The 23,246-nt window shown below is 39.8% G+C and overlaps 1 protein-coding gene across 1 annotated transcript; it reads right to left on the bottom strand.

The window, feature by feature from the left end:
• Positions 1 to 2,872: 2,872 nt before the first annotated feature.
• LOC137965814 (L-type lectin-domain containing receptor kinase S.4-like) lies at positions 2,873 to 5,285 on the bottom strand. Its single transcript, XM_068812168.1, has one exon. It carries the CDS (start codon positions 5,282 to 5,284, stop codon positions 3,137 to 3,139), a length of 2,148 nt encoding a protein of 715 aa, XP_068668269.1. The 5' UTR covers position 5,285; the 3' UTR covers positions 2,873 to 3,136.
• Between the last annotated feature and the right edge of the window lie 17,961 nt (positions 5,286 to 23,246).

Consider the following 23,246-nt stretch of genomic DNA (forward strand, 5'->3'; position numbering starts at 1 on the left):
CCGCCTCCTACCTCTAGCCTACCTATCTAGACCTTAGGACCGACCTACTTTTTGACTCCCATCATACTTTTGAATGCTCTATACGTATATTATCTTATTTTGAAGCATTTTAACAAGTACAAATTTTTGGAAAAACATCGCATATGGCCTTGCACCACTTTTTGCTTATACTTATGTTTTCATATGCATATCTTTTTTAGTATGACAAAAAGGGGGAGAAAACAAGGGAACTTAGACCTAACGACCTTAGGCACACAAAATATTGAAATTTGATGCTTAAAAGGATCTAAATAAACTATGCAAAGATTAAGGGGGAGCATATGTTGAAATTAAATATTTAACTTAACTCCAACCCTTAGGGATGTGTATCTTTTTATTTTTTCCAAGTTAGGTTTTATCAACATAAAAAAAGGGGAGATTGTTGACCACAGGTGGACTGCCATATTGTTTTTGATGATAACAAAACTTAATTGATCTAATAATTTGCAAAGCCAAATATTTCAGATACTTTGCCTTTAATAGCCAATGCCTCTCAAGGTCTAAAACTTCAAAACAATAAAGCCTACTCAAGACCTCAAGCATCACTGATGAATATCTCTTCAAGAAGCACCCACAAGGAAGAAGAGAACGAGAAAACGAGTTCAAATTTAAAAGTCATTTGTCTAAACTCAATCACAAATGTAAGAAAGTATTCCTAAACTCCCTTCTTTGAGTACAATTGTGAATATGGAGTTTTAGGTCTTAGATTGTATGTAAACATGTTTAGGAGCATCATAAACATGCTTTAAAACATGTTAGAGAACATAGATAAAATCATTCTTATGCTTTGAAAGTCAACTTAGTTGAATTGACACTAGAATGATTGATCACCCATTGCCAAAGATCGATCATTTAGAAGTGTGCATGTTGTTGATTTCTAGGGACAAGACATAGACATAAGATATCTCAAGGGAAGGAGAGAAGAGAAGAATTCAAGCTCTTGGGAGAGAGGAGAGTAAAAACCAAGGGAAAGAAGGAAGAGGAAAAGAAAGAAAGGTGTATAGATGAATTTGAGCCAAGAGGAAGAGGTTTGAATGCTCTAACCTATGTCTTGAGGTTATATTTAAAGTTGTGTGAAGTTGTTTACAATGATTACAGTGCCCTTAGGGCTACTTGCTTCAAAAGAAAAACGACATAAGAGGACATACACCAGGTTGCATAATTAAAATTTTATGCCATCTCTATGGAAGTTTTACTTATTTACTAGCCACGCCACTTCTACACACATGGGTGTTTCTTAACACAAAACAAGATTGTAAAACATGATCATCATCCATAACATGGTTATTTCATTCTATAAAGCATGATTGATCATCCCATTTGGATTGATCAATCAATTCAGTCTACGCAATCAAATTTTAGATGGAATGACTGACTATCCCACTTGATTGATCGATCAGATAGAATATTGCCAGTCATGAACCTAAAACAAGATGGATCATAAGAAATGCATTGATAGATCATACTTGTATTTGACAACTAGATGTAATTATGATTGATCCATTATCCCTTGACAATGATCGATCAACTTCACTTTTGAGAACCAACGGTAACATATTAATTTGATCAGTCCATCGATCAATAAGTCACTGTCTAACTGAAAAAGAGTCATTATTATCGATTGATCGATTAATCACTTTACAATGATCGATCAATCAAGATACTGACTTTTGTAAATGGTAAAAAAATGGTTTGTTTGGCTTGGGAAAGTTATAAGTAACCCACCAAACCTTGTGTTGAGAAGTTAATAAACATTTATTGGAAAATATTTTGAGCTTTTACCTCTCAATCTTGAAAATCTCTCAAAAAGTGATTTTTACTTTTGAAAATTCCACAACTATTTCCTTCATTTATTTGTATTCATATTAATCAAGCTCCTACAATACATTGTGTTGCTAAAGAAGTAGAAACTTGGATCTTTCAAGGAGAAGGATCTTTCATTTTTGTTTATAATTTGTAGAAAGTTCATCTATAACCTATAGAATCTAGATAGAAAGGGCTAGCTAGAGCTAGAATCTAGCAACAATCACTTGAGGAGATTAGTATTATGAAAAATGTGTACTAAACTACATGCAAGTTAAAGAGAGTTGTTGTGTAATTCCAGCTATTAGAATAGTGGAATTTCCCAAGCCAGGGTTCTTGGGCAGTAAATACCAATAAGGGAATATTGATAACAAAAATTATCTTGTCTCCTATATTGTGTGCATGTTTGCTTTACATTGAAATTGCTTTGATGCATGATTTTTTGTACACGCACTTTTTAGTTTTAACTTGAAATTCTCAATTCACCCCCCTCTCAAGAAGCCACCTGGGTCAACATATTCAACTACTATCATATGGAGTCGACTCCTTTTATAAGCTCTAGTTGAAATCAACCTTTTTTTCAATTCATGACACTTAAGAATAAAATAGTCAAATTCTAATGTTTATTATTATTAAAAAAAAGGTGATTAGAGGAATCTTGAGCTCCTTCTTTCTAAGGTTTAATAACCCCACCTTTTTCTCTCCCTTATCTCCACCCTCTCCCCTTTATTAGGTACTCATGTGAAGGGAGAGAATATGTGACAAGACTTGTTTTTCTTCCTATGAGAGTATGACACCTCATGGTATCGTGACGACACGAAGGTTTTTTCTCCTTTAATGCAATTGCCTCTATCGTGACCATCAATTGATCATTGGTCTCAAATCAAAACTCTCACATCGGTCACTAATGGACCGTTTAACAAAATCTCTGTGATTGGAGCATCAAGAGATTTGACTTTAACCTTTGATCAACTAATATATGGTTTCTTTAATCAACGTTGCTAACTTAAAAAACATATGCTCTCAAAGACTTCATGAATGGAATGATAAAACACACATATCAATGTAATATCTTGAAAATATTAGAATCTCTACACCCACTACTCTACTCCTATTGAAAACTCAAAGTAGAGGACTAGCACCAACCACAACCTTGGTGGGCACGCTATGGGTTGCTTAAGTAATTTTAAATATTATTAACTATTACTAGATTCAGATGTAAGCATTGAACCAGCTTGATAAGAAGGTGCAACCATCTCCACCCTGAGTCATCCTTTTGACTTCGGATTTCTAATCAACGGCTCGTATTTGGCCAGATGGTTCCTGGAGGCGCACACAAAAGATCAGCCGTCGACGTGGCTTCTGTCTCAAAAGAGAACAGTGGGCCCCCTTCCTTTTCCGACGACGACGGGTACGAGTCAACAAAATCGTCGAAGCCTACTGTTCTATTGTATTCCGATGGTGGCATCACCGGAACTTCCGGTAAAACCGCCTCGCCGTCCATGTACCGCACTGCGTCTCTCATCCTCGGCCGCTCGCCGGCCACCGGGTGCGAGCAAAGTAGCCCCAGTTTCAGCACCAGCTCCGCCTGCTCCTTCACGAACACGTCGTCCAGCCGATGGTCCATTGCCGCCAGAATACGGCCCTCTCGCCACTGCTCCCACACCCAGTCGACAAGTATGAGCTCCTCCGGCAACGCCTTGGCTTCGACGGGCCGCCGTCCGCAAGCCACTTCCAGCAACAGGGCCCCGAACGCGAACACGTCCGTGCTTGTTGTAGGCTTCCCCGTCCGAGTTAACTCCGGAGCGAGGTAACCCAGCGTCCCCACCACATGCGTCGTGTGTAGGTTCGTCCCGTGCTCGTACAGACGGGCCAGGCCGAAGTCACCAAGCTTCCCGTTCAAGTCGGCGTCCAGCAAGACGTTGCTCGCCTTCACGTCGCGGTGGAGTACCACCTGATCCCACTCTTCGTGCAGGTAGAGTAGTCCCGCCGCAACACCTCGTATGATGTTCATTCGCTGCTCCCAGCCAAGGACCGATTTGGGCTCGTCGAATAGGAATTTATCCAAGCTCCCGTTGCACATGTAATCGTAGACGAGGAGGAGATCCCCCCGTCGGCGGCACCACCCTTGCAGCTGGACGAGGTTCCGATGGCGAAGCCGGCCGATGCTTGCGATCTCTGCCACAAATTCCCGTAGCCCCTGTTTGGATTCGTGGGAAACTCGCTTAACAGCGATCTGAGTATGCGTGTTCGGGAGCGTGCCCTTGTAGACCCGCCCAAAACCGCCGAAGCCGAGCAACTCTTTATCACGGAAGTTCTTCGTGGCCTGCTTCAGTTCACTGTAGGAGAAGCGATGGGGACCGTATTCGCGCTCCCATGGCTCGATCACATCGGCATTTTTAATCTTCTTGAATAGGTAAATGGCGGCAGAAATTGCGGCCCCCAAAAGGAAGGCAGCAGCAGTTGAAGCCCCGATTATGAAACCCATGTTCTTCTTTTTAGGTTTAGGCAGAGCAGGTAAAGCAGAGAGGTCGAGCGAGTCTGCCTTCCCATTCATCTGAAAATTCCAGCCCATGATATAGTGCGAACTCGCAAGCAATCCCGTCGAGGCAGTGAATCCGACATACATATAATCTTTTAAAATGGGCGAAAGATCAACTGGAAATGATAGATTTGGGGATGTGGGTTTGGTGGAAGAGATGGCGAACGAAACGTTGAAGACCTTGTTCTGGCCATCATAGTCTACCCAAGCCTGAATCGTATTGCCGCTTTGGAGATGAACATCTCCGGCAGACACGGTAGCATTCGACGTCATGCCATTGATATCAATACCGACGTGATTATCGTTGATATCTCCGAATTCGAAGTCCTGCACGGTGTCGAACTCGACTGCAAAGATATGGTTGGAGAAATTTCCATTGTCGGAGGCGTTCAGGAGGCCGAGGTACTGACTGGGATGCGCCCCCCTGAACTCGATGGAAGGAACAATGGCGAAAGAGAGACCGTGGCCTCCGAGCTTTGGGTACTTGGGCACAATCGCGAAGGCAAAGGCCGTTGAGAAGGAGAAAGCAGAGTTACTGTTGGAACCATCCTTGAAGCGAATCGGAGAAGGGTGGAAGGCGTAGCCCTTCAAACGGGAAGTGTCGTTGGTAAGTCTGAGGATTCTGTTCGTTCCGATTCTCGCGTAGTCTTTCAAGGTCAGGTTCGCAGTACCCGGATCGAATCCACTGTAGACGAAGCCGTTTTTCTGAGCAAGAGATGGAGTAAGGGGTAGGAGAAAAGCCCAGATGCAGAAAAACAGAGTTTTCGCCATGAAAGAGAAAGCTGGAAGCAGAGAGCTTTCAAGGTAAAGAACCGAAGCGAGACGGAAAAGGAAGAGAAATGAGAAAATGTTGACTAGATTGATCCCTCGAAAACCTCTTTCAGGATAGGAACTGCACATGGGTTCCGTAGCGAGACGCAGCCTTCAGTTTCCGACAAAGCCGTGCACTTGTACGCGCCTCATGATTTTGTAACAGGTGTTTGCTCATTGTTTATGCCATGGATATAACCTTCCACGCTTGTGTTACTCCACGAATCCCTGTCCAGCCAGGCTTCCACTGCTGTTTTAACAACGGATATAACCTCGTCTTTTAGAGTGGATATTTGATAGGACGGGCCTCTGCCTGGTTCCCATTTGACTTGACTGTACTTGTTATACATAAATTACTTTCTTTTCTAAAGGTTTTAATCATGAATTTCCTTTCTTGGATTTAGGTAGATGGCAACCCAATTTACATTCTTTAGATTTGTCTGGCTCAAATTTGAGATTGTGGGTTTAACTTCTTTTGGTGTTTTTGAGATGTTTGGGTCTGTTTTTTTCATGAAGTTGGTGGTGAAAGTTTGTATAATTCATATCTGATATAGTATTTTGATTCCTTCTCTATGCATAAATTTGATTTGAGCCTTGAATGACCTCAAGGCATAAAACTACAACGTCTCTTATTGATTAACTTTAGTTTTGTAGCTAGTCACCATCTAATGACTTGATGCTAATTTAAAGTTTGAGGAGTTGAGAGGGATGATGCAATTTGTCGCAGATAATCTATTAGTTACAAGCATCATGATGATTTTGTTTGAGTTTCTAGTATTTTCTTGACTCTAAAGCTCCAACGGATAAATTTTATTGATTCAAAATGAATTTTATAATTAATACAAGTCTATCTATAGGCTAATAAAGAATTATTCGATTCCATAATTAAGGATTCCAATTTATTTAATTAAAAAAATAATCAAGATTTTCTCTTGATTTTAGGAAATTATTTTCTTAAATTATTAAATAATTTAATTTCTCTCTTAACATTTTCCCTCAAGTTGTATTGGGGGTAAGAGGAAATACAACTTGCTATCTTGCAAGATATAGCCTCTATCTTGTGAAAGAGGCTTTCTTTGTGTTTGGCACCGTGGATAGTGCCATGAAGTGTCATATGGGGTAGAGAAAATCTTGATGAGATGGTAATGACTATGCCATCCGACTAGCATGTCCTATATACATCATATAAAAAATATTATACAAGAAAATAGTGTGTTAAAAATAGGATAAAATACTGATAGATGGTGTAAAGAAAAAGAAATATTAGTATGATATTTGACAATGGTTTAAGATATGAGATTATTTCTATCACACAATCCCTATTCCTAATACCAAAAAGTAAAAAATCTCCCTATTGATTGAATAAATAAATCCCTTCTGAATTATTCCCCCTTTTTAAAAACAATAAATAGACTCTTTTTTTTATAGAAAAAATAATGGTAAAAATTTCATAAAAATTGAATGAAAAAAGAAGAAAATATTAGAGTTTTTTTTTGTATAAGAAATTGATCTGATTCTGGTTTAAAAAATGAGAAAACCAAATAAAAACAATAAAGGAATATTAAAATGGGTCAGATCTTCTATTCGGATCACACATCGTATTTGCGTGTCGGATCCGAATCCGAGAAACGAAATGTGATGCAAATATTGAAGCATATGCGGTGTATTAGGCGGATTCTTAGTCGGTTTTCCAATGTGGATCTAAAAACTATGCATTAGATTGCATGACTGATCCTCGAGTCATAACCCGCGTGTCGGACAGACATGCAATTAAGCGCTACGAACCCGGTACCATTGTATTGGGTCTGCATATGGTTCCAACGTTGGAGCCGATTTCTGAAACCGGAAGTGTGAGTGAATGTGCCTATAAGGTCGTCTTCGTTTCGACACACACAAAAAAAACCAGAGATTTAAAATCTCAATTGTATCATCATTCATTGATGGATTTTGACGGAACGGTTTATTGGGTAAAAAGTAGAGTCACATGGCTTTCTTTTGAGGTATATTTGTCAATATAAATTCTCATTCATATTGGTACAAACCGTATAGAAAGTTACAACTTTTTGCTCCTACATGAAAATTTTATAGTGCTTGACCTTTGCTACTTTAGATGTTGATTTCTCTTGCTATAAAAATATAATTTTAACTATTCTTTTTTATTTGGAAACTAGACTCAAATATATTTCCAATGGTGTCTAAGTTGAAATATAAAAAGTGTAGGTAAGAGAGTAAGAAAATTAAAAATAAATAGGAATTGGGAAAGAAGACTAAAGGGAAAAAAAATGAGAAGCTCCCTTTTTTTCTTTTTCTTTTTCTTCTTCTTCCTCCCTTTCTTCTCCATCTTCTTCTACCTTTTCTATCTCAGATCTTTGCCCACTCTGATATTATATTGATTTCTAGGGCCAAGACATAGACACAAAAGATCTCAAGGGAAGGAAAGAAGAGAGGAATTCTAGCTTTTGGGAGAGATGAGAGAAAAAACCAAGGGAGAGAAGGAAGAGAAAAAGAGAGAGAGGTGTATAGACAAATTTGAGCCAAGAGGAAGAGGCTTGAATACTCTACCCATGCCTTGAGGTTGTATTTATAGTTGTGGAAAGGTATTTACAATGATTATAATGCCCTTAGAGGTACATGCTTCTAAAGGAAAAACACGTAAGACGACATTCACCAATTTGCATAATTATAATTCTATGCCATCTCTATGAAAGTTCTCCTTATTTACTAGGCATCCCATCCTACACACATGGGTATCTCTTAACAATACACAAATTACATCAAGTCAATGAAAAATAATTGATCATACTTTGGCATTGATCAATCAAATTAAAATGTTAGACCTAACAGGAAGATATTGATCAATAAGAAAAATTATTACATTGGATTTATCGATCAATCACTTTACAGTGGTCGATCAATGTAAACACAAACTTTTACAAACGAGCAAAAAATGGTTAGTTTGGCTTGGAAAACTTAAAAATACTCCACCAAACCCCAATTAAGGAGGTAATGAGAATTTATTGGCATATTCTTAAGCTTTTCTCTCGATTCTTTGAAAATCCTTCAAAAGTGCTTTTATGATAAAGAGTTACCATACATACATGAACATCCCACACTTTTCTCAAATTCTCTCCTTTGCATGTGCATTAGACACGCTCCTTCATTTTATTGTGTTGCAAAACTGGAGACTTAGATTTCTCAAGGAGAAGTTTCTCTCCAAGTAACAAAGGGTGTAAGTTTTTTTTACACTTTCTTTTTGTAATTTTCTTTTGAGAAATGTTCATCTGGAACCTATTGGTGTCTAGATAGAAAGAGCCAAGCTACAATTAGAATCTAGCCAATCTCTTGGAGAGATTGTTTGTAAAAGCATATATTTGAGCTACTCATGGCTTAAAGAGAATGGTAATCTCTTTGATGTAAATTCCCTTTAATAGGGCTAAATTAGTGGAATTTCCCAAGCACAGGTTCTTGGGCGGTGAATACTAATAGGGGAACATCGTTAATAAAAATTATTGTGTTATCCTTGTGGTGTGTGAATGTTTTACTTTTAAATTTGCATGTTTGCATGTTTTATATATCCTTGCCTTAAGTAAAATTTAAATTTGTAATTCTCAATTCACCCCCCTCTTGAGAAGCTATTTGGCTCAACAGAAACATCATCTATCGGATGTCCAACCATTTGATGGTACTTGCAATACCATTTATCATTTGTTTTACTAACTTTCTTTGCCTGCTTTGGAGAAGGAAGACTTAAAGGGCTTTGTTCAAGAAGTTCTTTCAACATTTCTGGAACATGATCGTTAGAAAGAGATACATCTTTTTTCGTCTTTCCTTTAGTGTGATGTTGAGTCCACCAACAACTTACTTTATTGCAAAAATGTTTGCCCCTAACTTCGTTATGATTTACATGTGAATTAACAGTCTTTTCAAGTTTTGAGGTGTACTACCATTTCCTTCAAAAGCAATCAAAATCTCTAAATTGTTGGCTTCTATACCTAAATCTTGGAAGTCTCTGTCCTTTTCACTTTGAAGAAAGTAGAGCAAACCCTAGTTCATTCCTTGCTTTCACATTTAGATTACCATCTTTGTTGAGAGGTTTGTGCTATCTTTGCAATTTAAGCTCAAGTCCCACTAACGGTTGATGTAATTGATTACTTTTTTGTTTCTCAATTGATTGGTATTGGTGAACTCCACCAATGTGACACTTCTATAAGTGCTATAAAATTGGCTCATAAATTCATTTGAGTTGTTGCCAACTATTAATGGATAGCGAAGCTAGTTTAACAAATTAATTAAACACAATTCTTTTTAGTGAGCAGTTGAATTGTTTATCATTTCTGTATTGTTGCAAGTTTTGATGAAGTGGGCAACATTTTGCTTTGGGTGCTTGTATCCAAGTAGTTTTTTAGAGTTTTGAATCTCCTATTGCAGGTTGAACATAGGCTTGGGATGTTGTTTGTGCTTCGTTCGATAATGAAGGCCTCAAACAACATTTTTAATGATCAACTTGAGAGAGTCGATTGACAAGATGTTTCCTTTTGCATGTTGAAGATTTTTTTGACTTTTTGTTGGAGTAAAATAAGTGTCTTTTGAAATTGAGCAAAGTTGAGGAGGATTTTTGGGATGAGAAGATTCTCCAACATTTGCCAATAATGACTAAATTTTGGTACAATTTGAGCACCTCTTGTTTTAGTTTACTTGTTTCTTTCATTAATCATTTATTGCAGCTCTACAACTTGCTCCTCTAAAAAAATTTCTTATACGATTATGGTGGATCTACTAACTCTTGGAGAAGTTGGTTGTGGTGAGTTTTCTTTTCATGATAATTGAAGATTCCTCACATCTTTTTGAGAAGAGCTAATGTAATGCTCCTCATATTGCTTCACCAATGCCAACACCAAGGGGCTTTAAGGACGAGGAGGACATGCTGATGGAGTTTTAAGGCGAAGTTCTTCATCTATAATCATTATAGAAGTTGTTCCTAAAGATCAACATAGTGTATGATATTCTTTGATTAGTTGAAGGCCTTTGGCACTTTCTTTTCGTCCACTTTAGTGGACAATTTCAACACTGTCAAATTCTTTTTCATTTGTCGAGTGATCAAACTTGAATAAGCTGTTAATGTGGGGCTTGAAGGGACCTCTTTTCGCTTTGAACGACTCCATGATGGATGGCAAGCATATCTACTTTCTTTGGACTTGACTGCCACAGATTTGAGATTATGGAATTAAGATCATGACTCTTCTTTATGTTTCTCTTCCTCATCTTCCTCCTTCTTCCCTTGACTAAGTACTTATGTAAGTAGAAAAAGAAACTTAGCAACCTTTTTTTTCTTCCTATGTGAGCGTGACACCTCATTTTATTCATTTGAAATAGTACCACCTAATTCTCTTAGGTAGAGCTTTCCTACTGTGTTGTGTATCACCTATTTGTCAATATTTTTACTTATGTGGTACTTTAAGTTGCACTTAGGGTGGCCTTGTTACGATCCACTTGATCTTGATCATCGATTGGGCTTTCAACTGGATAGTTGATATTTTGACAATTGACTAACTATTTGACAAAACCTCTATGCTTTGACAGTCGGATACCTTAGTTATAGAATCTACCTCAATTTTGAAACTATTGATCAATGTGCTAAATTTTGGCTCCACTAGATTTAATTTTAGTTCCACTAGTTTCAATTTTGGTTTTGCCAAATCCAATTTTAGCTATTCAGATTCATTTTCAGTAATACTAATTTCTTGTTACAATTTTTGCATCCAACATGTTGGGTCCCGATTTGGTTAGGACTTAATTGTAAATACAGGTTTTGTTTAGACCTTTTTTTGTAATTCTTTGTTTGAACTATTTAAATTCTTGTAACCTAAGTTTACTGTTGAATAATCAAGAATTTTTTTGAAACCCTCGTCACTTTTGTCCATGTTCTCTCTGGTTCGTCGTTTCTCAACTCAGAAAAACCAACATTTGGTATCAGAGCTTAGGGTTCTATTTCCACAGCCGAGCTCAAGAAAAACGACGCCGTTGCAGTTGCTGTAGCTCGCCGTTGCCGTAGAGAGACTCGTCGTTGCCGGAGTTGTTGGCCGAAACTCTATTTTTTTTGCCGAACCTCTGTTTTTTGCTGTTTTTCAGAGAAGGGAGAGTCCGTGGGACTCTCGTTGTTGCCGTAACCTTGCGACGCCATTGCTGTTGCCGGCAGGAGTGGAGGAGTTTTGCCGTGCGATCAGTCCGACGTTGTCCTAGTAATTCCGTTCTAGTAATTTTTTTTTCTGTTATGAATTTATCAGTAAATTTCTGGGATGGAGGAGGGAAATCAGAGTACCATGATTAAGATGTCATCGTCTAATTACTCCATCTGGAAGTCCAAAATGGAAGATTTCCTATTCTGTAAGGATGCCTATGAACCAGTAATGGGTATGAAACCAGGGGATACCACTGATGCTACTTGGAATTTATCCAACCGTAAAACTATAACCTTGATCTGACAGTGGGTTGATGATTCGGTATTTCATCATGTCTCAACCGAAACCGATGCCAAGAAGTTGAGGGAGAAACTCGAGAGTTTGTATGAGCGCAAAATCGGCCAACACAAAGCCTTTTTCATTCAGAAATTTGTGAACATGAAGTATCACGAGGGCTCATCAGTAAGTGAGCATTTGAGTCGATTCCAGGATTGTGTGAATCGACTGGCTACTATGAAATTGGTTTTGGACGAAGAGCTACAAGCCTTGATTCTTTTGAGTTCCTTACCGGATAGTTGGGAGACTCTTGTAGTGTCATTGAGCAATTCGACACCGAATGGTACTGTGACTCTTGCCATGGTAAAAGATAGCATGCTCAATGGTGAGTTGAGGCGTAAAGAGTTGGGCATTACAAAAGAGTCATCTGCTCATGTCACTGAGAATCGTGGAAGGAGTAGAAATAGAAACTCTCACAGTCATGACAACAACGATCAGTCGAAAGGGGGATCAAAATCTCGCAAGGGCATTGTTTTCTACTATTGCCACAAACCGGGACACATAAAGTCTGAGGGTAGAGAGCTGAAGGAAAAGACTAAGAGGGATCAGTTTAGACCTAGATCTGATGAGAATGAGAAGGCAAGCACCGTTGCCACTGCATATGACAGTGAAGTGATGCTGGTTTTGTCAATTTCACGAGTCAAGACTCCACTTGGGTGATAGACTCAGCGGCTTTATTTCATGTCACTTCTCGACGTGACTTGTTCACTTCTTACACACAAGGTGATTTTGGCAAGGTTAGAATGGGGAGTAATGGGGTATGCAACATCTCCGGCATTGGAGAAGTATCTGTGGAGACTAATGTGGCGTGTAGGTTACTTCTCTAGAATGTTCGGCATGTGCCGGACATGAGGCTTCATCTGATTTTTGTTGGTGCTCTTGATGATGAAGGGTACCGTAGCCACTTTGGTGAGGGGAAGTGGAAGTTGTCTAAAGGCTCTCTTGTGGTTGCTTGGGGTGAGAAATCAAGCTCGCTTGATACAACGCGGGTTACATTGTGTGGCGAGGTGAATGCGGTAGAAGGTAACTCAACCGATTTGTGGCACTTGCGGTTAGGTCACATGAGTAAGAAAGGGCTTCAAATTCTTGCTAGAAAGGATTGTGTGCCGAGTGATGGTACATCTCTGACATCATGTACGCATTGTTTGGTGGGTAAGCAACATCAAATTGCTTTCAAGAGAAGTCCTACCACTAAGAAGTCGAATATTTTGGATTTGGTTCATATCGATCTTTGTTCTATGGGTGATAGAACACTTGGAGGAGCTCTTTACTTTGTCACTTTCGTGGATGATCATTCTAGAAAGCTGTGGGCTTATGCCTTGAAGATAAAGAATCAAGGTTTGGAAGTGTTCAAACAGGTTCTTGCTGAAGTTGAAAGAGAAACAAGTCATAAATTGAAATGCATTCGATCTGACAATGGTGGTGAGTACCGCGGGCCATTTGAAACTTTTTGCAAGGTTAATGGAATCAAGCTTGAAAGAACGGTGCCAAAAACCCCGCAGCAGAATGGAGTAGCTGAGAGAATACGGTGTATGCTCTATCATTCGTAGCTTTCAAAAGCATTTTGGTGTGAAGCGATGAATACCGTTGTCCATTTGATTAATCTCTCACCTTCTCATGCACTAGATGGTGATGTTCCCGAGCGGGTGTGGACCGACAAAGATGTGTCTTATGGACACTTACGGGTATTTGGTTGTAAACCATTTGTGCACATTCCTTGAGATGAAAGAGCTAAGCTTGATAGCAAGACGAAAGAGTGTATTTTCTTGGGTTACAAAACCGGTGAATTCGGTTATAGACTGTGGGATCCGATTGAGAAGAAGATATTAAGGAGTCGAGATGTAGTTTTCTTTTAAGAATAAACTATTGAGAATTTGGGAAATCCTGAAAATGTGAAAACCTCTTTTAGTTCCTTTGTTGATCTTACACCAATCTCGAGTAACCAAGAAGTTGAAAGCAACGAGCATACCGAGACCAACCAAGATTTGCAAAATGAAGACCAAGGTGAGCAATCTGAAAGTGCTATTGAGAATAATATCTTAGATTCAAATCAAGGTCCACCTTTTCAAGAGTTGAGACGATCCAATCGTGAACAAAGGCCTACTTCAAGATACCCTCCACATGGGTATGTTTTTCTCACTGACAGTGGTGAACCTGAAAGCTTTGAAGAAGCTATGAGTCATGAGCAAAAAGGAAAGTGGATTGAAGCTATGCAAGATGAGATGTATTCCTTGCATAAAAATCGCACTTTTGAGTTAGTTGAATTGCCTAAGGGTAAGAAGGTACTCAAGAACAAGTTGGTATTTAGTTTGAAATTTGATAGCACAGACTCAAAGCCAAGGTACAAGGCTCGGTTAGTTGTGAAGGGATTTGATCAAAAGAAGGGGATTGATTTTGAGGAGATATTCTCGCCCGTTGTCAAGATGTCCTCTATTCGGGTTATACTCAGTTTGGCCGCTAGTTTGAATTTGGAGATTGAGCAACTTGATGTGAAAACCGCTTTTCTCCATGGTGATTTGGAGGAGGAGCTCTACATAGAGCAACCCGAGGGATTTGCTAAAAAAGGCAAAGAGGACTTGGTGTGCAGATTGAGGAGGAGTCTTTATGGCTTGGAACAAGCACCGCGAAACTGGTATAAAAGATTTGAATCTTTTATGTGTGACAACAATTTCAGCAAGACCACTTCCGATAATTGCCTGTTCATGAAAAGGTACACTAGTGGTAATTTCATTATTCTTTTACTCTATGTCGATGACATGTTGGTTGTCGGAAATGATACAAAGGAGATAGGAGCTTTGAAAGAAATGCTTGGGAATGCGAGTGCAATGAAGGATTTGGGTCCTGCAAAGCAAATTCTTGGTATGAGAATCACTAGAGATCGTGAAAAGTGCAAACTTTGGTTGTCACAAGAAAGGTATTTGGAAAAGATGCTTGAACGGTTCAATATGAGCAAATGCAAACCGGGTTCTTCTCCACTTAGTAGTCATCTCAAGTTGACACTTGATGATTGTCCAAAGGATGAAAAGGAGAAAGAAGAAATGAAGAAGGTGACGTATGCATCCGTGGTTGGTTCATTGATGTACGCAATGGTGTGTACAAGGCCTGATATTGCTCATGCTGTTGGAGTGGTAAGTCGTTATCTCTCAAACCCTGGAAAAGATCATTGGGATGCTGTGAAATGGATTCTTCGGTACATTCACAGTACTACTAGTTATTGTCTCTGTTACGGGGCTAGCAAACCAGTTTTGGAGGCATATACGGATGCCGATTGGGCCGGAGATGTTAACTCGAGGATGTCAACATCCAGTTATTTGGTTTGTTTTGCGAATGGTGTTGTCTCATGGCAATCGAGACTACGGAAATTTGTTGCACTCTCCACAACCGAAGCTGAATACATTGCAATCACCGATGCATGCAAAGAACTATTGTGGATGAAGAAGTTAATTCAAGAATTGGACATTCGACAAGAGAGGTATGTGTTACTTTGTGATAGTCAAAGTGCAATCCATTTGAGCAAGAATCCCATATTTCATTCGAGATCAAAGCACATTGAGCTACTTCATCACTGGATACGTGATGTGCTTGAAAAGAAAGAATTGATGTTGGAGAAAGTTCACACGAGTGAGAATGACTCTGACATGTTGACAAAGTCTTTACCGCCTTTGAAGCTTGGAGCTTGTCGTGACAAAGCGGGTTTGGTTGAGGGTTTTACCACATGAATCGGGACGAGGAGTTTTGTTGGGTCCCGATTTGGTTAGGACTTAATTGTAAATACAGGTTTTGTTTAGACTTTTTTTTGTAATTATCTGTTTGAACTATTTAAGTTCTTGTAACCTAAGTTAACTATTGAATAATCAAGAAAATTTTTGAAACCTTGTCGCTTTTGTCCCTGTTCTCTCTGGTTCGTCGTTTCTCAACTCAGAAAAACCAACACAACAACCCCCATAATTCTCTGAAATATCTTTCTTATATGACAGGCTTTATTAGCTGTTGCAATATTCTGCCTTTAAGCTGTTTTGGCATATGCGAGCCCCATTCCAACTGGAAGCTTGTCACTCAAGGGGAAGTCCTGTGGGCGTTTAATTCTTCTACAACCAGAAAGTTCCACTAACCAACCCTAAGCTTTGCTCATCCTTTTCCCACAATCTCCTCTCGTTTGATCTGTTTAAAATAAGACTACTGTGGAAGCTTGAGTCACAGTTCCAGTTTTCCGTTGAACGTTGTCCGGCTTAGTGCCAAGCTTTACTGGGTCCCAAGAATATTGAGTTTGAAATCTTGAACCCCTGATGGGGTGGGTGGTTAAATCATTCTCGTCACCCTGATGGAAAAAGGAAGAAAAGCAAAGAGTGGAGAAGAAGAAAACAAGTTTCTGGTTTTGGACTCGTGCACGCCGGAGAAGGAGCTTGATGTTCAAAGGTCAATACTTGCTCCCATTAGCAGCAACTTGAAGCAGGGAAAGAAAATAAAATAATCTTCTTTCCGAAGACTGCTGCGAAATTATGTCGGTCAAGATAACTTTTTCAGTTCTCTGTATCATCAGTTGCTAACTTCTCTCAGATTAAAAGGGTCTGAGTATAATTCTGTAAAGAATTGGAAAAGAATGACTCAGACGTCTGTGGGCGATTGCAGTGAATTACTCCACTTTCTACACCCTTGGAAAATCCTTTTTTGTAAGCTATCTACAATCTGGAGTTGAGCTTGACTTTGGGTCTTCCTTTTAGTGTTGGTGGTTGGAATCTTTCTTTCATTCTCGGATCTGGAAATAAAAAACTATACAACCAATGGATATATCTTAATGTAGAGGACTGATAAGGTTGTGGATTGACATAACAGTGGGAAGACAAGTTAAGAAACGTTTTAATCCGACAAGTTTTTCTTCAACACATGATTAACAACAAAAAAATCACTAGAAAGACTCGGTTCTTTCTTTTCTTTCCCCCAGTTTGCATCCCTTACTCCTGACAAGCTCTGGGTCAATGTTCGTTACCCTCGAGGCAAATATTTTTTGAGTAGGCTCTGACATTATTCTCTCCTTGACGCCCATTTGAACCACTCGTTCGTCAAACCCGAAATACTAAACTAGTTATTTTCTTTTAAAATTTACCTTTGAGTGTCACTTGTGGCTTGTAGTTACCTCTTTTATCGGTTGGAAGATACGATGTAATTAAGGTAATACTGATATAATTAGTTTACGTTTATGTGTTGGCGTGAGTTGTCTGAGCTTCATTTCAGAAGAGAAAATCTTCCGTAAAATCAAAACGAAAAAGTTTATTATGGCGTGATTGTAGGAAACGGATTGTTTCTTTGATCCTGTGATTTTATTCCTTGATTTTAGGATCTAAATTGATCCTAAAATCAGCATGTAATACATTATAAATTGTCTCATAAACGGAGAAGAATGAAAAGTCAAAAAATATTGTTCGAAAGTGTCTGTGTCTCGGTTTCACTTATCTATGTCTCAGTTCAATATGGTATTAGAGTTGGGCACCACATTCCGCGTTCGAATCCCGATGGAAAAGATAGGGAACGGGAACGGTGGGTGTCAGAGCTAGGTGGTTCCGGTCCACCTGGGTTAGGTTCCGTCCACCCCTGGTCCACTGATGGGTTAGGTACTTGGCTTTCCGCACTTAACAGATCGGTCTGTTGGGTTGTATTGGCTAGGCGTTTGATATGGTATCAGAGTGGGAGAATTATCTTCTTCTTTCCGTTACTGGAAGTCGGAGCTGAAATTCGGAGCTAAGTGCTCCCATAGTTGCCGAAGGAGGAAGCCGGAATAACATTTGTCGTGGAATTGCAGAACTATGTTTTTTCTGCAACTCCGTATTTTGGCCATCTCGTAGCCAAAAAGAACGTTACCGACGACCAACGATGACCACCGAAGACCGAAGACGACCGCCAACGACCTTACCACCAGCCCGTTATTGTCGCCGAATAACCGCTCGATTTTTTGGTGCATCACCAGTCCGGCGAAGAGGAAGAGAATCGCCGTCGCCGTGAAGAGAATCGCCGTCACAGAAGACCGGTGGAAGTTCCGAAAGCTACCGACGCCGAGCCACCGTTCGACCTCCCAAAAAACCATACCATCGCCGACAAAACCAGAAGGCCTGTCGTCGCCAAAACTAGAACTAACATCGCTGAAGACAAAGACGACAAGGTACACGAAAAAAAAAAATATTTTCCCCTTATCTTAGGTCTGATTTTATTATTCTGCCGAACCGAACCTGAACCAGACCACATCCGGACCCTAACTGGAGCCGAAGCAGTCCAAAATCGGACCAGAAACGAACCAGACCCGAAATTGAACCGGACCACAACCAAACCGGACCAGAAAAAAAAATTCCAGATCGATGGCCACCACTATAGGCGCATCAACTGAACTTATCCCATCACCACAAATTATAGTCCACCAAGACAATTCTGCCTTTCCAACTGGAATCATTCTCGATAAGACCAATTATTCATTATGGTCCCAAATCATGAAGATGCGAATTGGCGCGTGCAACAAAGCTGGATATCTCACTGGCGAAACGAGAAAACTAACATTTGGCGATCCCAATCTTGGAGCATGGATTACTAAAAATCAAAGAGTCAAAAGTTGGCTTATTGACTCCATGAGTCCATTGCTAATGCAGCGATTTATTCGCTTCTCCACTGCCAAGGAGATATGGGAAGCAATATAAAAAATGTTCTATGATGGATCAGATGAAACCTGTCTATTTGAACTGAACCAGATATCTTTTTCTACCAAACAAAATGGTAGACCATTATCCACGTACTACAATGAATTGGTTGCTATTTTCTAGGAGATTGATCATAGAACCATATCCTAGGAAGGAACGGTCGAAGGGCTAATCCAGTTGCACTCTACAATGGTTAGGCTTCGAGTTCATATTTTTCTCAGTGGGCTTGACTCCGAGTTTGATCAAGTTCGTGGAGAAATCTTGTGAAAAAACCCCAAACTTGATTTGGGGAGTACATACGCATATGTCAGACGAGAAATCAACAGAGACAGACAATGGGGAGCTATCGTTCAGTCTTAGAGAACTCGGCGATGTTGGTCAACCAAAACTGACAAGGATCATCAAGCAGTATAAACACTCAATCCTCTGAAAAAGGTAACAACTGGGTATGTACTCACTGCGGAGAAAAAAAACATTCATAACAATGGTGTTATGAGATTATTGGCTATCTGGAGTGGTGGGATTTCTCAAAAAAAACCCTGTAAAAAGATTGCTTGAAAGCTATGGTGACATCCATGGAAGATAATTAGCAGCCACCTATGGCAAATGTTACCCATCCAGAACATTCTAACCCGGAAGATTCTTGGTTATGGGGTTAGATGGGGCAAACTCTACTATTTGGAGTTGAAAAAAAAAAATTATTTGCAGCAAGCTGGGTGTTCATGCTATTCACTCACCCCCAGCTTGAGGGGAGTGTTGGAAAACAGAACCACAAAATCGAAGATGCTCTATCGTCACCAAAGACGCTATGTCATCACCGAAGACGCTCTGTCGTCACCAAAGACGCTATGTCATAATCGAAGACACTCTGTCGTCACCGAAGATGGTCTGTCAACACCGAAGACGCTTTGTCATCACCGAAGATGCTCTATTGTCACCACATTACTGAACACGCTTTGTCGTGACCCTGTCACTGAAGAGCTCTGTCATCACCGAAGACGCTTTGTCGTCACCTATCACCGAAGATGCTCTGTCATCACCTGTCACCGAAGACTGTCTCGAATTAATCTCTGGTTCACCGTGAGAGCACGGTTCAGAAGTGCTCTCGACAAAGAAGATGACGAGACCATATTTGACTCGGAATAGACTTGATCGAACCGAATTACCGAACCGGACCGAACTGAACATCCAAATTGGATTGTACAAATAGACTTCCACTGATCACACCGATGGAACGCTCAAGAAGAGCGGATATATGGTATATTTTTGTCTCAGACCAAGCATAGTATGCAGCAAGAACTTATACAACTCACTTGGCAAGTTGGGCATCCGATATCTGTACGCACCAACTTAAGGGGGAGTGTTGGCGTGAGCTGTCTGAGCTTCCTTTCAGAAGAGAAAATCTTCCGTAGAATCAAAACGAAAAAGTTTATTATGGCGTGATTGTAGGAAATGGATTGTTTCCTTGATCTTGTGATTTTATTCCTTGATTTTAGGATCTAAATCGATCCTAAAATCAGCATGTCATGCATTATAAATTGCCTCATAAACGGAGAAGAATGAAAAGTCTGAAAATATTGTTCGAAAGTATCTGTGTTTCGGTTTCACTTATCTGTGCCTCAGTTTAATATTATGTCTCTTATTCGTGAAGGATATTTTTGTAATATTCTTCTTACTCTTATCTCATTCTCCAAATTTGTCACTCTTTTTATTCTCCTCCTAAACCTTCTCTCCCCAACTCTACTTCCTCTTTTCAACTCTGATGTGTTCCTCCCATGCGAATTTATTTCCGAGAAGATACTGTGAAGCATGTGAGTTTCTTCCTTTTTGCCCTTCCCCTGCTCCTCATTTTATTTCTGAAAGGATAGTCTACCCAGAATGAATGGGTGACAAACCTGGCTGTTCTTTGTCCCTTAATCTACCCAGCATGTGGCGCTGCCTGCCACTGTCGTGCCGTTCACGTTTTTATATCCGGTTCGGATCACAATCGACGAGTCACGAGCACGAAAAAGGTTGAAAGAGATTCTTCCTAACTACTTTTTATTTTATAATTAACTACTTTTTATTTTTATTATTAACCACTTTTTATTTTATATATTTTTATATACTTACTTTAAAAAAAAAAATAAGGTTATATTAATGACTGAATGGGCGATGGGCCAACAACATAGTGATGGATCATTGATGTGGAGTTAAGAGGGTAAGAGGATAGAAACAAAATTACATTTCCAACCTTATCATTGGATTTCATGTGAATAAAATTTAGGGAGAGTTTGTAGGGTGAGACTTGGTTTTAAAACACCTGACCCCAAACGGACGCATGCCCACCCCTACATCCCATGAAGTAGAGAGAAAGCAAGAAAAAAACCCTACATGCTTAGGGTAGAGATGAAAACTAAATTTGGGTTATCTTGTTATTAATTAAGGTGGACAACTCAACCAAAGCTCTCAAGGTGTTTGTACCTTGAGGGACTTACACTACTCAAACAAATTACCTCTTAGATCATTTATAATTACCAAATGACTCTTACAACAAAGAAGTTTTGGGGTGAAGCTTGCCAAACCGCATGCCTACCGCTGTACTCAATAATTTATCACCTTATGAAAATTTATACAAGTGCAGCCCAGATTATAAGTTTCTCAAAATTTCTGGGTGTGCATACTACCCACATCTTCGACCTTATAACACAGATAAATTGCAGCCTCGCTCTTCTCCCTGCGTGTTTATCGGATATAGCATGCATCATTTAGGTTACAAAAATCGAATTTATCTATCTCGTGATGTTATCTTCGATGAATCCTCTTTTCCGTTTGCCTCTCCCATTTGTAGGTCCACTCCTCAATCTTCATCCCCTGCTCATGCCATCTTGCCATTTCCATTCTTTTCTTCACCGACGGACTCAGATGTGATTGGTTCACTACCTGCTTCATCATCTACAATGGTGTCAACTCAATCACCTGCTCCATCATCTGCTCCCTCTGTCACTGAGATTCCTACAACACCAGCACCTACACGTATTCTCCAAATGGTCACTCGGTCTCAAGCCAATATGTTCAGACCTCTGCAACATACAGATGACACAATTCGATATCCCATTCCCAAGGCTTTGATTGCTGAAAATTCTGCACTTACTGAACCAACCTGCTTCACTAATGCAGTCAAAACACCTGAGTGGCGAGCTACGATGCAAGATGAATTTAATGCCCTGCTTCGGAACAACACCTGTTCCCTTGTTCCATCTCATACGACAAAACTTGTAGTCGGGTGCAAATAGGTGATCAAACTCAAACGAAAGTCTGATGGATCTCTTGATCGCTATAAAGCGCGATTAGTGGCTAAAAGATTTCATCAACTAGCTGGTTTGGATTACGGTGAAACATACAGTCCAGTGGTTAAACCAACCACCATACGAACTAGTCTCTCACTAGCTTATTCTGTAGGATGGACCATGCGTCAAATTGATATTCAGAATGCATTCCTCCATGGGACACTCTCTGAGGAGGTATATATGACTCAACCGCCTGGTTTCACACATCCCTTATATCCATCTCATGTTTGTCGCCTCAACAAAGCAATTTATGGTTTCAAACAAGCCCTGAGGGCTTGGTTTTTACGGTTGAGCTCTTGCCTACTTCAACATGGCTTTCAAGCATCTAAAGCCGATTCCTCCTTATTTATATTTCATGATGGATCCACGACCATATTTAGTCTAATTTATGTTGATAATATCATCATCACCTCTTCGGTTTCAACTGCCATTGATGAACTCCTTGCAGTCTTGCAGAATGATTTTGCTATTAAAGATCTTGGTGATCTTAACTTCTTTCTCGGTGTTGAGGTACAACTACTACCAGAGGGCCTTCTTTTATCTCAACAGCGATATATACTTGACTTACTAAGAACAACAAAGATGCTTGAAGCTAAGCCGATCTCATCCCCTATGGCATCGTCTCACTCTCTCTCGGCTTATGATAGTGATCCCTTCCTCGACACAACTCTCTTTTGAAGCACTGTTGGATCACTACAATACCTCTCTCTCACTCGACCAGACTTAGCATTCGTTGTTAACCGTGTGTGTCAATTTATGCATCGTCCAACCACGTTACACTGGCAGGCCGTGAAGCACATACTACGGTACCTCAAGCATTCATTATCTCATGGACTTCTCATCACTAAGTCATCCTCTCAACACCTTGAAGCCTATTCCGACGTGGTTTGGGCTGGTTGTCCCGATGGTCGTCGATCCATAGGTGCATATTGTATCGTTCTTGGCAAGAATTTAATTTCTTGGAGTTCTCGCAAACATCCAACTGTGTCCCGATCAAGCATTGAAGCATAATACAAGGCACTTGCCAACACTGTTGCCGAATTGCAATGGATCCAATATCTTCTTCATGATCTACGAGTTACACTCCCAAGTGCTCCAACTCTTTGGTGTGATAACATAGGTGCAACATGCATGTCAGCCAATCCAGTATTCCATGCTGGGACCAAACATGTTGAGATAGACTTTCACTTTGTTCGTGACAAAGTTGTTGCCAAAGCTTTGACAATGTCTTTCATCCCCACTCAGGACCAGTTGGCTGACGTTCTAAAGAAACCCATTGTGTCCTCAATATTTCATTTACTCTGTTCCAAGCTCAATGTGTGTGCCTCCACATTGCACTTGAAGGGGGGGGTGTTAAGGATCATGTTGAATCTACTGACCAACAAAAATATCAACACAGATAGAGATAATATCTCAACACCAACAACAAGATCAACATAGATACAGATAATATCTCAACACCCGTTTGTATTCAAATATCTTATCTCAATTTCGTGTAACAACCTTATCTGTTACATCCTTTATATAA

Source organism: Aristolochia californica, unplaced genomic scaffold (assembly GCF_029961685.1).
Source record: "Aristolochia californica isolate CCGP_79_NKW_82.1479 unplaced genomic scaffold, dmAriCali1.0.hap1 SCAF_5, whole genome shotgun sequence".
Classification (NCBI taxonomy): Eukaryota; Viridiplantae; Streptophyta; class Magnoliopsida; order Piperales; family Aristolochiaceae; genus Aristolochia; species Aristolochia californica.

Excerpts from the sequence above, each read along its gene's own strand:
- LOC137965814 (XM_068812168.1), bottom strand. The coding sequence starts at position 5,284 with ATGTGCAGTTCCTATCCTGAAAGAGGTTTTCGAGGGATCAATCTAGTC.